General features: G+C 34.0%; 1 protein-coding gene across 1 annotated transcript in view; it reads right to left on the reverse strand.

Annotated features, from left to right (window-relative positions):
• The window catches only part of SMURF2 (SMAD specific E3 ubiquitin protein ligase 2), a 99,258-nt gene that overhangs the window by 19,980 nt on the left and 61,608 nt on the right, over positions 1-17,670 (reverse strand). Inside the window, exons 4-10 of the mRNA XM_019637781.1 lie at positions 16,215-16,348; positions 12,768-12,833; positions 10,572-10,656; positions 8,592-8,675; positions 6,303-6,505; positions 3,837-3,921; positions 313-471 (exon numbers count right to left, since the gene is read on the reverse strand). Coding sequence (XP_019493326.1) covers positions 313-471; positions 3,837-3,921; positions 6,303-6,505; positions 8,592-8,675; positions 10,572-10,656; positions 12,768-12,833; positions 16,215-16,348 — 816 coding nt within the window. The remainder of the gene's footprint in view (positions 1-312; positions 472-3,836; positions 3,922-6,302; positions 6,506-8,591; positions 8,676-10,571; positions 10,657-12,767; positions 12,834-16,214; positions 16,349-17,670) is intronic.

Genomic DNA, 17,670 nt, shown 5'->3' on the forward strand with positions numbered 1-17,670 from the left:
TATCTCTGATGCACCCATGGGGAAAAATCCATCTAACCCCATAAAGCAGCCTGTCTCCAAGGTGTGCCAGGGTGTACCTTTGATACATACCCTTTCTTAACATTTCAGGACAGGTTCTTACTTAAGCACAGTGGGATTAAAATACTCACATATCAGAGTTAAACTTGTCATGCTCTTATATAAAATTCTGTTCAACAAAAGTAATTTATAATTGAAGAGAGCCAGACATTCTACCACATTTATTACAAAAAGCATCACCAGTCTTCTCTTGTTCAGACTCGCATTTTAACACGTATTGTTTCAAAAACTTACTTTAAAACTAAATGCAAGTTAGCAGAGAGCCGAGGATCTGTAAATTGTGTTGTTCTGTTGTTATGGTCAACGAAATAAACTCTGCCTGTTGCCGTATTACGGATCTCCCATCCAGGAGGCAATGGACCAAGCTCTTCACAATTGATGTTGCTAAGATCCCTGCAAAAACAAATATAAAATAAAAAATACCTCATTGCTGGGACTGCTAGGCCAAGCAAGTGTAAATGACACAGAACAATTCCATGAAGTCTGAGAAAATGTATTGTTTCAGAAACTTGAGATGTTCAGCTGGAATCTTTAATTCCCAATGGTTTAACAAACTTGCATATTCAAAACCCAATCCATAAATGGCTCAGAAACTTATCACATAGCCTACATTTTTAGAAAGTTTGTTCCTGGGCTTTAATGTAATACAGATTTTAAATTAATATAAAAGCAATCACAACATTTGCCAATATAAACTGTACTTCAATACTTATCTGACAAAATATTATTTTACAAATGCCAGTGATATAAGGAATTGAATGTTTTTTAAAATTTCTCTTCAATTATTTCATTACATCATAAAATTTGTGTAAATAAATATTCATTCTATGATTAATTTTAAGCTCTTCAACAAAGCAAAACTGGAAATGCTATTGAATTTTATGACCCTGAAAATAACCACAGTATATATTTTAAAGGATAACGTCTTCATTTTGAATTTTGAAAGGTGTAAAGCTAGTGAATGAACCTGTTTAAGACATCTAAGGAAGACTACTCTTAAAGACTTACTGCTACAATATAAAAAAAGCAAAAAAGACTTTTAATGGACTGAAGACCATTGATCATGCATTCTTAAAATACTATTATATAGAGCCAAAGATTTATAGGACCTTAAAGAATGACATAAAAGCAGTATGTCTAATGCAAACTTATACTGTTAACAGATAATTATAATAATAAATTTCATCAAAAGCATGTTTTAAAAGTTAAACTAGAAAAAGATTTTTCATGAAATAATCTATTCTTGGTCATAATAAAACACAATGATGGGCACCTATAAGCACCCATAGATTTGCTGAAACAATAATTTTGAGTTCTGCTTATAGATGTTCCAAGAGACTCTTCTGCTACAGAGCAACTAAAGCTTGGAAAGAGCACATTATTTGAGACACTGCTAGCCTCATAAGAGACAAGAGGGAAAGTTCCAAGAAGCTTCTCAAATTAAAAAAAAAAAAAAAAAGTGAATTGAGCTGGAGCTGGTACCTGAGTGGCAGGCGGGCAGGCAGAGGGGTAGGGTTGTGGGTGAGTAGCTGTTAGTTGGGAAACAGCCTCAGGCCAGCAGCAAGGTTGGAAAATGAAATCTGAAACTTCCTCCCTACACAGAGAACTCAAAGAGAGGATGAAGTGATTCAGGAAAACTTCCTAAATTCCCATTTTGGTCCACAGAACTCACCCAATTAAGATCAAACAAACTCACAAAGATCACCCAACACCTCAGAAAGAAGTCATGAAGACTGAGAGTCAGTGGAAACAATAAACCACAGAATTAGATCCCCAAGTACTGTCAGAGATCAAACAGAGAGAACAGCTATGAGATGCAACATGAAAAAAAAATAAAAGGGAACAATTACAAAGGCAAGCTATCAATGAGAGAGTAAGAATAAACAGATGGATTTTAAAAAATAGAGCTTTTAGAAATGAAAAACAAATACTGAAATCAAAGGATAATTCTTTGGATATAATGCAGAACTTGATTTTATATCATTTTATTTAGAATTTTATAAATCTATAGTCATACATGGGAGAGCTCTACAGAATTGATTAAAAGAGCAGAACTCTGGAAACAATCTTTATTTCCAATTAGGAAATGACTGAAGAAAAATGGAATGTTATACAGCCATAAAAAGTAGTACAGATCTGTATTTCAAGGCTACATAGTCAGTATGCAATGTAACGAATAACAAGGCATTAATCATTGTTTTTTTTTTTTTGGTGTGTTTTTTTATTCATTAATCACTGCTTTAACGAGATCTGTACAACTTGATGAAATGAGACTTCTCAGATAAACCTAAGTTTACTGGGTATCTTTAAATAAAATTCAAGAGTCTGAGTTACACTATCTTATAAATAAATATATTTAATTAGTGATATTTTAATAGAATCTAAATATTTATAGTCTGCTATGATAAATGATCCTCCACACAAAAGGTATATTTACTAAAGGATATCCTCCAAAAAACAAAAGATATGATGATATATGATGATATGAAGATATGATTTTTAAGATAACAATTTGGGGCATAGAAACTAAAGAGAAGAAAAATAATCCAGAGCATAACTTCACAGTCATTATTCAATATGCAACATGAAATATTCTTAAACCTTTATAAACATCACTAATTCATTAATGAAAAACTGACATGTTTCCTGAGGAATAAGAACATATTACCAACAGTGGTGCCAAAATCTCTCTCAATTTCAACTTCTGATGCCAGCTTGCATATTATTCTTTCAACAGATAACTCAGGTTCCACTTCTTCACTATTATAAATCATTTAGTTTTAAAAAATCATTTTCTTCTATGCATTTCCTTCTAATGACTTTAAATTATTTTCTGAAAAAGCTCATCATTGACCCTCAATTGAATAAACAGAATCCAAAACACTTCTTCTCATAATTTACATAAAAATCTTGTTTCTAAAAGTTAGGCCCTTGGATTTTTTTTCAGTGAGCTTATTAATAAAACAAAAATTTCCTCCCCACTACTTCTTTTAAACTAACAGCTTACATTACCAAGACACAGAAATGGCAACCTTGATACAATAATTAATGATTGCATATTTCTTTGGTTGCCACCCTCAAAAGATTCTAATTAAGCTCTATGACAAAGTAAAACATTTTCATTATAATAGCTTTATTTATAAATAAAAGAGTATCAAAGCAATCCAAGACCAGCTAGCCACATCTGGTTTTGATTCAAATCCATGATTCTTGACAAGCAGAGCTCTGAGTATAAGCTTTAGGCAGAAAAAGATCTCAGGTAAATGCACTCAACAGTGCCTGCAATTCTAATGTGTAAGTTTTGGCATTTGATAGAAATTTAATTTAATTAGGTTATTTCTTTTCTACATTAAAATGCAACTTTATTAAGGAACATATAAAAGAATATTGAATGCACTTATATGAGGTTAAAATAAACCTTTAAAAAAAAAAAGCCTAACCAGAAATAAAAATATCAATTTACTACCCTTTAAAAAGGGATATGTACGTTTTTTTCCCCAGGTCAATTTTCCAACTCCTAAAAGACCCATGTTTTTGCCCAGATTTTTTTTAAGGAGGAGAAGGACTGGGGACTCGTTGCGGGTAGGATTGCAGAGAAATGGGTAGGACTTTCTATTAAATGTCAAAGTGAAATGATTATTAGAAAGAGTCAGACTTTTACATGAACTATTTTAAGAAGTTAACGATTCGATAATCAAATAAATTCTAGGTAAAATGGATATTCAATTATATGAAGAGTATTTAGAATATGTTCTTACCTAGGCACTCTTGGATCATGCCATGTGCTCACACCAGTCTGAGTATGTAAGAAATACACCTGACCTTGTTGAGTTGTCCTCTGTTCTGTAAAATTAAGAAACACTAACAATAAAAACATATTCAGAATGTCCAAATCAGACAGCTATAGACACTAGAATATTATATTAATAAGTAAGTTATCTAAATTACCAATCTACTTTACAAATCATTTGTTGTGAACTCAAGAGTACATTTTCTCCTGGAAACAATCTTACAGTGAAGAGGATCACAGGCCAGCTATCTAAAAGCCAACTATACTTACAATGTGGCTTAAAATACTAAGCATGTTGAAATGCAAAATGGAAGACAAGATTGTGACAGTACCAATAATTAAACAAAACAAACATGAAGTAATGATCTTTTTATTTGTCTTAAATGTGGAGCCTGAGGGGAACAAAAGAAGGCTCAGAGGAAGAGGCTAACCAACTTTGGGGAGATCTTGAGGGGACTTGCAGAAAACTTCCAAAGGGTTTGCCGGTTGGTAATGCTTTTTTATTATGCCTAATTTTATACAAAACTTATGTGTTTTTTCTCTTCTTGAGAGAGGTTATTCTCAAGAGTACATTTGGACTTAAACAGAAGCAAAAAAGATGAAATACAGAAGAGACATCCTATAGTCAAAAATAGGCAAAGATGGAAAAATAACCAAGTTAGAAAGCGGGAGACTAAAGAGCAAGTGTGCATACTGGGGAGAAAAAAGTTAAAGATGACAGTAACTCAAAACCCTTGGGAAAAGAGAGGAAGCCAAAGCAAAGAGGGGAATCTGTGAAAAAGGTGGTTTTTAGTCTTTACTTATTTATGTTTTTAAGCAACAGAACTTTTCTTTAAACCAAATTTAATGAAAAATTCCAACATATAAAATGATAAAAGTTATTGCTAATATTTATTAGTATAAACTTAATTTGTTTATAAACCTATAAAAATCAATCAATTTAAACCTGAAACTTTTAAAAATTACAATAAAAAATGTTTAAAATTGGTTAGAGACAACAGCTACAAAAATTTCAGCCTTGGTACCCCCTTTACTCCTATGTTTTGGCTGGATTAAAAAATTTTTAATCTATATCACAGAAATATTATAAAAGTATAACCACCCCCACTCCAAACAGCTTGCCTTATAATCAATCTCAAAGAAAAATGGCAGGAGATAACTTGATTCTGAGGTCTGAACATTAAAATAACAGCCAAAATTTACTAAGTGCTTTCTATGCCAGACAGTGTCAGGCACTCACATGAAATTATCATTTATATTTTGCAACAAAATTTGCACGGTTGGTACTATTATTGGGTTGTTAGAAAATTCATGATGCATTTTTGCAACGAAAAACATAGAAAAAATACGTCATGACTTTTCCGACAACCCAATGTTTTCCCCATTTTATAGAAGATAAAATTGAGGTTCAGAGAGGTAAACAATGTGCCCAGTGTCACACAAGTAATATGTGGCAAAATCAGGATATGAACCCAGGTCTGTCTCCCAAGTCCACGCTCTAATCACTAAGCACAGTTAATGGACAAATTGTTTTTTTTTTAATTAAATAAAGAGTCAAAATATATTTTAAAATAAAGTTAAAATCACGCATTTGCAGAACAATTTAAAAAATATTCTAGGGCAAAAATAAAATACAAGTTAGATCAGATGATTCCCAATGCTGGTCATTAGGTGTCACCATCAGCCCAGGATAGCTGATCTACAGGGGGTTGAGAGGGCAAGGATGTCAGTAACTTGGCTAGTTTTCAGCAAGAAAGGAGAGGACAGTCGAGTTTATACTACCTACATTTATATTATCTACAAGAGAGTTCGCAAGTTGAGATTAATTTAGAAAGTTCTGTATTCAACTAGAAGATTCATGTCATCTTCTACTTGAAATTCTACAATTTAGGAAATTACATTAAGATTGTAATAATTTTATACAAACAGAAGTGACTAAATCATTTACAATTACCCAATCACTCAGATAACCCAAAATTATGGACAATACAAATATAATATATAAATACCATCATAAATATGCTTTTGAAATTATCTCTATGTATGTTTAGAAAATGACATTTCAGGCCTGACTTCAGATTACCATTATCAATAACAATACCACCTTACCTTCATACAGTGCCTATTTACAAAGAAGTCTCATATGCTCCTCACAATACTTTTGTGATAAGGAAAGGTATCATTCATCTTATGTCATTATAAAAGAGCAAAAAGGCTGAGGTTAAATGACTAGCCCAGGGTCAAACGGTTGGGTAGGTAGTCTTCTACCACTTCAAAGACTTTTCAAAGTTGGGGTGTTTCACATTTACTTTTATTTTCATGCAGTATTCCTAAACCCAGATTAGTAACTTCTTTAAAGGTTGATTTTCCGGCTTCCTTAGCAAGCTGAAATCAGTAAAGCACACTTTTATTTGTCCTCTGCCAGTTGTCATACCATAGCCTTCTGGTAGGTCTGGAGGAGTATGTAAATGCGTCCTGCTCATGTAATTTCTATGTCGTTGTGACCTGACTCTCCTCTCTGCCAGCCTGGGATCTGAGGACTGTCCACATGTTGCACCATTTGTTCCGCTAATTGGAGTGTTCTCATCAACAAAGCAGCTAAGAGGTCTGCCAGGACTGGAATATTCAGATGCCGGTCTATTAAAAAGGAACAGGAAAAAAAAGTTATTACTCAACTCGAATATCAAAAGTAGAGTTCCCCAGGTAAGGTATGTACTGCAGTAATAATCGTTTCTAAGAAAATGGAATAATACAAATACAATGATTTCAAGAACTCTAAATAAAAGCCTGAAGCCTCTAAACACAAAGAAACTCAAGTGATAAGCAGAATTGTCAGTTATGTCTTTAAATCATTTAATATTGACTTTAATCACATTTTACATGAAATCCACATATAACTGTAGATGTGAGTAGTAGCTTACAAAGCACTACTTGACTCAGCTTTGGCCTACCTGTCAGACGTGACTCCCCACCATTCTCCCACTCTGCTTCTGCACACTGACATCCTCCCTGTCCTTTGAACTTGCCATGGTCACTCTACCTTTAGTGCTGGAGAGCTCTTCCTTCCACCCAGAATGCTTTTAACTCCTATTTTCCCTAAGCCAGGTTCCTTTTCTTGTCACTGAAATCATAGCCTCTAAGAGGGCCGTCCTGGCCTTTGAATCTAAAGTAGTCACCCAGGCATTTGATAGTACATCACCTCATTTCCTCAGCATCGCAATTATTTCTGATATTTTTCTTATTTGCATCCTTGTCTTTCTCTTCCAGCACTACAATATTTATTGAGAGAAGAGAGTGCCTAGTTTGTTCCCCACTATATATTATATATCCCACCTAGAATAGGGCTTGGCATATATATGAGTCACTCAACAAATATTTATTGAATGAAATAAGGAAGAAAGATAGTTTGCCTCTTCAAAGAGCTCCCAGCCAATTGTGGGTCATCCAAAATAAGAGGATTAATCAAGAGTTAATTTTTAAACGAACATTTACAACACAATCAATTTTATACATGTGAAAATTAAACTCAACTTTATCAGTTAAATGAATTAGAAAGAAATGAATTTCACTAAAACACTGACACAAGTACATTTACACTCATTTACATTCAGATACAGAAAAAATGCGCTCTTTGACTTCAATAAAATCCTTGGCAGTTTAATACTAGAAATGCAACTCTCAAATAAGCATTTTTAGAAATGGCAACATGAGCTGAGCTTTTACCTGAGAATCACAATAGAAAAAACTTTGTGATTCACTGTTAAGCAATTAAGCTCTAGTAAATAAAAGAACATATAGCTAATGAGAAGCATTTGATGTTCTCTGTCTGGTGCCAGTCCTGCTCAGGAAAAAAAAAAGGGTGGGGAGGGTAAAACAAACACTGAGTAGAGGTGGCAATAAACTTTGTTCTTACTTAAAAAAAAAAAAAAATCAGCCACTTATCCTATTCATTTTGTTACTCATAAAGCACTTCCTTGGCGTTTCCCAAAATTGTCTTGCATCCCTATGTTTTTTATACATTAAACTCCATGAAGGTCTTCCCGCCTTGTTCAATGAATGTTACAGCCCAAAGGCTGAGCGCAGTGCCTGGCATATAACCATCCGCTGAACTGAATGATTGCTATGACCACTATCCTGAATGTTTTTCATCACGTTCCCCTTACCTGGCTAAATCCTAACATTTTTCAGGATTTATTTCAGAGATTCCTCTCCTTCAGAGTTTTTCTATTCAAGTTCCACCATCCCCTTCCCCCCAACTCTAAGTTAGGTGCCCCTCCATATGGTTTCAGAGCATTTGGGTTCTTATCTTGATTACAGACATTATCAGATGTAATATAATGTAATCATGCCCCTACATGACTAAACAAATGCAGATCCTGCATATATATTTTGTTACAGCCATTCAATAATGGACTCAAAAAAACCTTTTTTTTTGGAATTCCAGAAATAAGGTGACTTCTCAATTTATTCATTTAACTCATTTAATAAATATTTATTGAGTACCATCGCAGACCCTGCAGCTACAATAACAGGATAACCTGCTAAATAATCTTTAACGAAAATTACTTTTTAAAAGGAATAATGGCACTTGCTATAACATCTACTGATCTATAACAGTATAAACCAAGACAGGAAATCCAGCAAAGCTGAGAGTTAAACAGAAAGAAACGACTTTAGGAAGGTCAACAGCATAGACCATGGACAGATATTTGTATATTCTTACCGTGTAGGGCGTTCCCACTGAGTAGTTCTTGTTATGTGGTTTAGATACTGGATTCTTCCAGAGGCAGTTCTCCTTTCTTCCCAGCTTAAATAAAAACATTGAGAGACATGGTATTAATAGGAAGCTGGACAGAATGTTTTTAGTGTAATAAACAAGCCAGGAAGGCATCTGCTAGTATGAATCAAGAATGACAAACTGTAAGATCAATACAGAGAACGGAGGAATTTATTAACTTATTTTAAAACTGTGCAATATATCTTCTGGAATTCTGAAGCTTCTGTTATTTACACTGAGGTGTGACTAATATTTTCCATCAGCCAAACTCTGAGAATTTTTCAATAATGTCAACAATGCCCCATTAAATTACACGAATTTCTCCAGAATTTAGTGGAAAGAAAAGGCCACACTAAAAATAAAAATCACACAATTTTTAAAAATTAAACTAGAAAAGTATATAAAAGCTTTTTAAAGTATTTAGCCTACTCAAACTAATTTTTTAAAAAGCAAGAATGTCACTTCTTCCTCAGCATCTTATTAATTCATGTAACAAAAAAATAGGCAAACGACTATAGAAATGTAATAATGTTAATATTTCCACTAAAACACTGGCAGAGGTTTAGAGGCCTTAAAAAATAGAAAATAAAGAGATACTAAGAGGTTTCTCTCCCCTGTGATTACAAGTATAGTACAATAATGTAGAGCAAGTTTAGATTAAGCCTTACATTGTTGTAATCTCTCAATATTGGTTAGATATTTCATTTTAAACTTCCCCTTCAAAAAGTACCAAATCTACCTTACATGCTTAAAAGTTAACCGAAATATCAACAATGCTAAAATGATTTATAAACAGACTTACATTACAATGAATTTTAATAGTTTAAGCAAAATAAGCCAATACCACAGGCTGGATGTAAAATTTAAAATAATGTCAAAAATAATTTCAGTAAAAACTCAACCAACTATATACTTCAAATGGATAAATTTATTGCATGTAAACTATACCTCATTGAAGTTAATTAAAAATACTTTGAAAGTTAAAAATAAAATCAGAAAAGTGTCAGAACTAGTACTAAAGATAGAGAGGATAGTGATAAAAACAGCATGAGCTTTGGAATTCCAGTTCTTTATGTTCCAGCTCTGCCATTTACCAGGTGGTCCTCAGCAAGTTACTTAATTTTTTGAGTCTCAGTTCTTTTAATCTTTGAAACGAATGAGGGTAACAAGGATAACAATAGTCGTAGAAGTAGTAATAATAAGAACTAATTATTTATTAAGCACTTACTACATGCAAGACATTGTGCTAAGTGCTTTACATGAATGATTTCATTTAATCCTCACAATTTATGGCATATGCACATGTACTATTATCATCATTATCCTTTTATAAACCAATATAAACCAATGCTTACAGAAGTTAAACAGATTGATTAAATTCATAAGCTAGTAAGCAGAAGACTAAGGACTGGAACCCAGCTAGTCTAATTCCAGAATCATATGCTATGAGAATTAAATGATATAAATGTATCATATAAAGTGCTTACAACAGTATCTGACACTGCATGCTCAATCAATGTTACTATGTTATTATAATTACTATTACATTATCACAGAAATTCTCTGTGCTATTCCTCTACATAGAGCAATTTCTCAGATTCAGCATTTATATGCCCGGTTTTGAATAATTTAATCAAACAAAAAAGGTTTTCTTTTAAATATATAGTATTTACAGGAGTTATATTTTCCAAGAAAACTGATTTGTATCCTAGCCAAAACTCTTAAAAACTAAACATCTAATTCATGGCTTGCTTTATAAATTTGCTGTGACAAGCAAAATCCCTTATTGATTTTCCAAGTACAAGGAAAATCTAGATTGTGGACTTGGTCAGCAAATTTTTAAAGTTAAGTATACAATAATCACCAACTGATTTCTCATTATTTTAAGGATATTATCTACTTATTTCTCTAGTGATTTTAGCTTACCCATCTGGTAAATCATTATCAAATAAACGACTGCAGTCCACAACTTGTCCTCCTGTGCCTATTCGGTCTCTGGACTGAAGACTTACTATTAAACAACAAAAACATTACTAAGAGTCATAGAACTAGAAAGAATTATTACAGTTTAAAATACATACCTTTAAAAGACATCAGGCTTAGCTTATTTTAATATTTTAGAATGAACTCGTTAGTTTCTACTAAATTCTGTAATTTCTTTTCCCATAAGCTTTTTTTCCTTTAGGGGTAATATGAGAATTTTAAGGTTTCTTACACTTTATCATGTTCATGGAAGTGTCTAATTACTTTTTTCCCATAGTAATGGGCAATGCAAAGCCACTACTGCATTTAAGAAGAGGCATAACACATGAACAGTATATTCATGTATAGGAATTTGAAAAGTTCACATTAATTTTGGTTTAATTCTTGACCCATCTTTAAAAACAATACAACACTAGATTCTGACAATAGGGCGACACTTCAAGTCCCTGAGTTAAAACAATACATCACCATCCAGTGTAGTATAAAACTACCGCTATAAACTTGGTAGCAAGAGATGTGAATGCTAAACGAGGCTATACCAACTAGTTTAGCACTGTTACCTTGAACAAAACACTTAAATTTCTTGAGGTTGAGATAATCCCAATCTGAATAATGTGGAAATTAGGGTAAATGATGTGCCTGAAGTCCTTGCTGCTCTATTATTCTTTAATTCCATCTTTGGCAACTCTCCCAAAACACAGAAGAGGTATAGGAAACCCTGACTGTAGCTCAACTTCTTAAAGAATATGACACAAAGTATGATATCGTAAGACCCTTCATTCTAGGGAGGGTCTCAAAATTCTGAAACCTTCCAGCTCTGTAAAAATTTTGAAAAATCAGAAAGTTCAACACATTGTTCCTTTATATAAATTCCATTTACAGGAGACAACACTGTAACAAACCTTCTCAGTGAATGTATTCGTTATTGTGAAAATTATACTAGAAAACTATATCAATCAGTTTTTATACAGAAAGGCTAAGTGAAATGCCTACCAAAATACAATCACAGCAGAAACAATGTATTTTCTCATTAGCTTTGTTTAGAATAACATTAAGAATCACAGCTAAAGGGTTTCACGAGCTTCAATGTCCATCTCCAGAATTCTATATTACAAAACACCTAAGCAATTTTTAGATGTGGTTGTTTTTTAAATAGTCTAATTCTAGCAATATGCAAAATGAATCATAGAAATACTGTTTATTAGAGCACAGTTCACAATATTAAAACATCAGAAACAACCTAAATATCCAACAAGGCACTGGTTAAATTAATTATGTGCCCACATGGACTACCATACAACATTAAAAATACTACAGAAACGTATCCTTAAAGGAGCCCATCTCAGTGTCCTACCACGATATGTATCTTGATCACACATTTTAAAGTAAAACGTTCTTTTTTTACATAGTATATACACTCCAATAGGTATATGTCTAACCACTGACAAAAGTCTGCTATTTTTATAAATGCAAATTTACACCTAGTAAAACTACTTTGTTACTAGACATTAGTTGGCAAACATTACATATCAAATCAAATAAAGTAGGGACAATTACAGTTAAAAGTCTGTATGCCAGGATTTATTTTTGAGTTTTTACTCTCTTCTTAATCTAAGAATGATGGGAATTATCAACATTGCTGTAGATACTTCCCTATGATAACCGCAGTAGGGCTTTGCTATGCTGCTACTCTGGCAGTTCCCGAACTATGAAACCAATTCATTGCCTTGTAAAAGGAAGCCCTTCGAGTACCTTCAGTAACTAAAACCTCTCTAGAAGTTTCATCATGCAATCATCTTATTCTAAATTCTGCTCTGTAATGAAGCAGTAAGAGTCCAATGGCATCTTTCTTCTGTCTTAGTGCTCTACTGTATTCGTATACTTTAAATAAATTCCTTCCTAAATGATCAGTAACTCTTCAAATATTAGGAGCCTTTATTTTTTTTAATTATTTATAGTTTGCTGTTTTTAATTAAGTTAGCATGGATCCTGAATCCACTGTTCAAAACACTTTACATGACTCATTTAATTCATGCCAATACAATGAAATGACAGTTGTACTTTGATTTAAAAGGTATTTAGAGCATAGGTCAGCTTGAATGAAGCCAAAATGTATGTAATTTTAAGTTCCACACTTACCTACTATCTGTCCTCTAACTGTATCATTGTCATTTGGCCCAAGTTTGCATAGATCCAACCTCTGATCTATTCCAAATTAAAAGAAAAAAAGCAATTAAAAAATACGCTGGTATCAGAGATTCTAACATCTATTGAGTGATAGTAAATTTCCATAATCTCCTATCATTTAAAGAATTAATCATGTTTTAATGATGAAACAAATTTGTTTTAGATTCTCTGACTGCATATACAGTTAGTGTAAATGTCTCAACAAAAGTTTTGATAAATTCAGAAACCATATATATACATCGCCAACATGCAGTTACTTTCTTTCCAAAAATTTCAGACCATTTCAGTCTGAGTTGTGGTTGTCACTTAATAGTTGCTCTTCTTGGGGTTGGCCAAGTGGCTCAGTAGGTTAAGAGTGCAAGCTCTGAGCAACAGGGCCGCCAGTTCAATTCCCACATGGGCCAGTGATGCTGCACCCAAGCTGAGCTGCCAACAGGCGGCAGGATGGCTGAGCTGATGAGAGCACGTGCTCCTTACAAGGTTGCCGGCTTAACTCCCATATGGGATGGTGCACCACGCCCACCAGCAACTAAGACGGAACAGGGCACCTTGAGCTGAGCGGCTGCGAGCTTCCAACGGGCAGCCGGATGGTGACTGGACTTGTAGCCAAGCTAGCTGTGCCCTCCACAACTAAGACTGAAGGACAACAACTTGGCTGTTCCCCTTTCCCAATTCCCCAATAAAATCTTAATTAAAAAAAAAAAGTTACTGTTCTTAAGCAATTTATCCGTATCTTGACTTTCTCGTGTATAATAGCAGTACCTACTTCAAATTTTCCAAGGATTAAATCAGGTAATTATGTAAAGCTCTTAGCAAAGTACCTGGCACATATGTGTTCAATAAATGTTAGTTGCTATCACTGTTACTTTTTCTCTGACCATTTCAAATGACCCTCCACAACACACAGAGTAAATATTAATAAGACACCAAGTATAAACTGTAAGATAAGAGTTTGGGTCCGTTGCTCTACTAACTCATTAAGGGGCAACTCACTTATTCTGTCATGTCTCATACAGACATGACACAGGCCTGGCTAGTTACAGTAAGGAACAATGTCACCTTTAGTGTTTTGGTGTTACTTTGATCAGAGCACTTAAAACTGAATTTTTTTTTACCACTATATGCCATCTGTCTGCTTAAATAAATCATAAATTGATAAAAGGAGGAGACCATATCTTAGTTTTTGTATTGTCCACTCCAACCTGGTGGAACAGTACATCAGATGCTAATCAATGTTTGATAAATATTATGCACATCAAAAAGGTCAAGTAAATTAATGCAATAAGACATTCACAAGCAGCAGAAAGAAAAATTCATGCTCCAAAACTATAGCACCTGGCTATCCAGCCCAAAATAGACATTTTTTCCTTTGAAAAAAAATGGATGCTACTAAGTCAGCTAGACAGTGGACTTGTGCGGAGCAGTTCCTCTTCTGCTCCATCCTTCCAGTGTGTCCTGCTCCCTTCACCAGGAGGCCTTTGCCCATGCTTCTCAGAGGTCAGAACTCCATGCTTTTTTCACCTTTATATCACCAGGGTTTCGATCAGTAACTGGCACATTAAAGGTTCAATAAATGTTGACTAAATTGAACCAGACACAAGGTCATACATGTGACCTGTAAGTTTTCAGTCTATCTGCTAGGCTGGGTAATAAAACAATTCGTTTCTATATGCTAAATCTTTTCCAATCCCAATGTCTTCTATATCCTGTAGGTAACCCTGTCAACCCAGAAACACAAAGAAATTTTCGGATCCCTTTAAATTCCCCTGACTCAAAACTTTCCGCTCAATTTTCTCCCTTTTTCTTTTCCTTTTTCGCTTAGGCTATACGTCTTCTCATTTTCTTTTTTTTTTTAATTAAATTTATTAGGGTGACAATGGTTAGTAAAATTACATAGATTTCAAGTGTACATTTCTATAATACATCATCTATATATCACATTGTGTCATCACCAGAGTCAGTTCTCCTTCCATCACCATATATTTGACACCCTTTACCCTTTTCTATTATACCACCTCCCTCCCCCATTACCCTCTGGTAACCACTAAACTGTTGTCTGTGTCTATGTGTTTTTGTTTCTTTGTTTCGCTTCCCTTTTTCTTAACATGTCAATATTATATATCTGGGTTGTGGTATCATAATACATTAAGGAAGATCATCTCTTAATATATCTAACATTCAAAACTAGATTTACTCTATTTTTTATTTATTCATTTCCTTAGCTATATTCTACGTGAATTTTTGCTTAGTATAGGCATCTGGACTAAAAGTCATATGGCAATGGTTAGCAATACTTTTGATATTATGTAAAAAACAATTCTGTAGAAAACAACAAAAAAATTCTGTTGAAAAAGATATTTCCAGTATATCCCAATGGAAACACTCCCAAAAAGATACTCTTTGTCACCTGGTTACATGAAATTACACATATGTTACATCAATTTATTAATTCAATATGGAAATCATTTCTAGTGTCTTGATTTTATCTTCTAAATGCCCAGATTGGTGAAAAACTAAGCTATAGATAAGTAGTTAATATAGCTGTTTTACATTCAAAATAACATTTACCTTTCTATAACTTGAAGCTGAAGTTGAATAATACTGAATGTCAACTATAATTAAATATATATATATTTATGGTATATAGACTCACGAGATGTGGAATACGGCATAGGGAATATAGTCAATGGAATTGTAACAGCTATATATGATGTCAGATGGGCAATAGATTGGGGGGTATCACTTTGTGAGGGGTGTAAATGTCTAACTATTACACTGTTTTGTACACCTGAAACTAATAAAAAGAAATAATGCCAAGGGAAAAACAAAAAAGAAAATGTATATGAAGTACTGAGCACAGTGTTTGGCTCACTGTAGGTGTTAGCAAATGGAGCTATCATTGAGGCAAGACAGTAGTCTAGGAAATTGACCACCCCCTCCAGGATACCTCATGAGGTACCTCATTGGTTACACAAGTAATTTTTTCAGTTTTATATCTCATTCTTTTTCATTAATAAGTCCCCTTTAACTACTACCTTACACACTCCAATCACCTAAATAAAACTCACCGTATCTCACAAATCCACCAAAACCAGAGAAGAGTACTAAGAAAAAGGGCATATACATTTTGACACCTTTCTTTTTACTTCTGGATAGCAATCATTTCTTAACCCTTATATATTCACTGGAAAGTAGGCATCAGCTCTGATTCAGTTCTAGGTTTCACATATTTAAAATATTTGTTTTTTAAAAGTCCAGAAAATAAATTTAAACCAGGAATATTTACCAATGTTCCAAACACATAGGAAGTTAAGTTTTTGGACCCCTGCCTCCCCCCCAAAACATATATGTATATATACATATGTATGTAAATTTTATAAAGCACTAGTATCTACTCACAACCAGTGTCTTTGAGGCGATTGATGGCATTGGAAAGAAGACGAACACAACCAAGAAATCCAGCACCTTGTTTTTTATGGATCTTCTTGTGATTCCATACACTGATCGTAACTGAATCAGACTTTCCAATATACCTAAAAAACAAAATGACTGCATGAGTAGCTTGGCAATTACAAAATTTTTCTTTTGGTCTTATAGTCCAGAGTCACAAATGTTTCACAGTACAACTAGATAACGCAAAATATGTTTTGAGTTCAATCCATCCACAGGACTGAACTTAAATTTTTTTAAAAATCTTAAAAGTAAAATCTAAAAAGAATTTTTAATCTATCCTTTATCACATATGCCACTGTCATGCTAACAATTTTTGTTAGTAAAAAAACTATTTTAGTAGCTGGTGTCAAATAACACTATGGGAGTTTATGGTTATTTCTTTCCAAGAAAAATCTTACAAGAACTTTTATCACAGTCACATCTTAAATACATTTCCGTGATATAACCTACTACCTCAGAGAGTACTCAGGTCATTTTCAAGGAGCATTGTCAAGGCTGACAGACCAAAAATCTAACATACCTGTTATGTTTTAAATTGCTGTAGAACAAAAGCTGACTGTAACGCTTTTCCCCTGCTTCTTTCCTGTATGCAGGCCTTGAGCGAGCAGGACTCTTGCAGATTTCACTTCACTGCCTGCAGACAAGCAGAGCAGGGAAAAGCGTTACAATACTTGTCTGCGCATATACCTGCAAGTATGTAAAAGCTCTACCACAGCCAATTGTGAACATGGTGTCATCCCATGCAAAAATATAATAAAATTACATAATTCTATCAGTTGAACCTTAGCTATTTCAATGACTCTAAGAGGTCAAATTTTTGGTCCAGCAACCTTGACCTTAACGTATCATTCAATAAAGCAATAACATAAAAAAAAAATCTCCTAGTATATAAAAAAGCCTAAATCATCAAGTGAAAAACAAAGCTTTTAAATGAGGAACATGGTAACCGCACCTGAGCCTCTGGACCCAGCTGTACTTAAACCATGCCCACCCCCTAGACTTTTAACTCTGCAAGCTAATGCATTCCCTTTTTTAAAATTATGCCAATTTGAATTTCATTTCTGTTGCTTGCAAATGAAAAAAATCTGAACTAAAATATCATTCAGTATGCATGTACCAATCTTCAAATAGGCCTAACAGATCTAACTTGGCAAGTATCTACTACATGACACGACAGAATTCTAGAACCAGAATCAAGTATTAAACAGTTAAATGACCTCAAAACAAACATTAAAAAAAAACAGGGCTGGCCGAGTAGCGCGATGGGTACGAACTGGCTTGGGACGCCAGAGGGCCCCGGTTCGGATCCCACATATGAGGGCCAATGACACTGCCCTCCACAGCTAAGATGCTGAACAACAGCTCAACCTGGAGCTGGGCTGCTGTGAGCCGCCGGTGACGG

The sequence above is a fragment of the Hipposideros armiger genome, unplaced genomic scaffold (assembly GCF_001890085.2).
Source record: "Hipposideros armiger isolate ML-2016 unplaced genomic scaffold, ASM189008v1 scaffold_34, whole genome shotgun sequence".
NCBI lineage: Eukaryota > Metazoa > Chordata > Mammalia > Chiroptera > Hipposideridae > Hipposideros > Hipposideros armiger.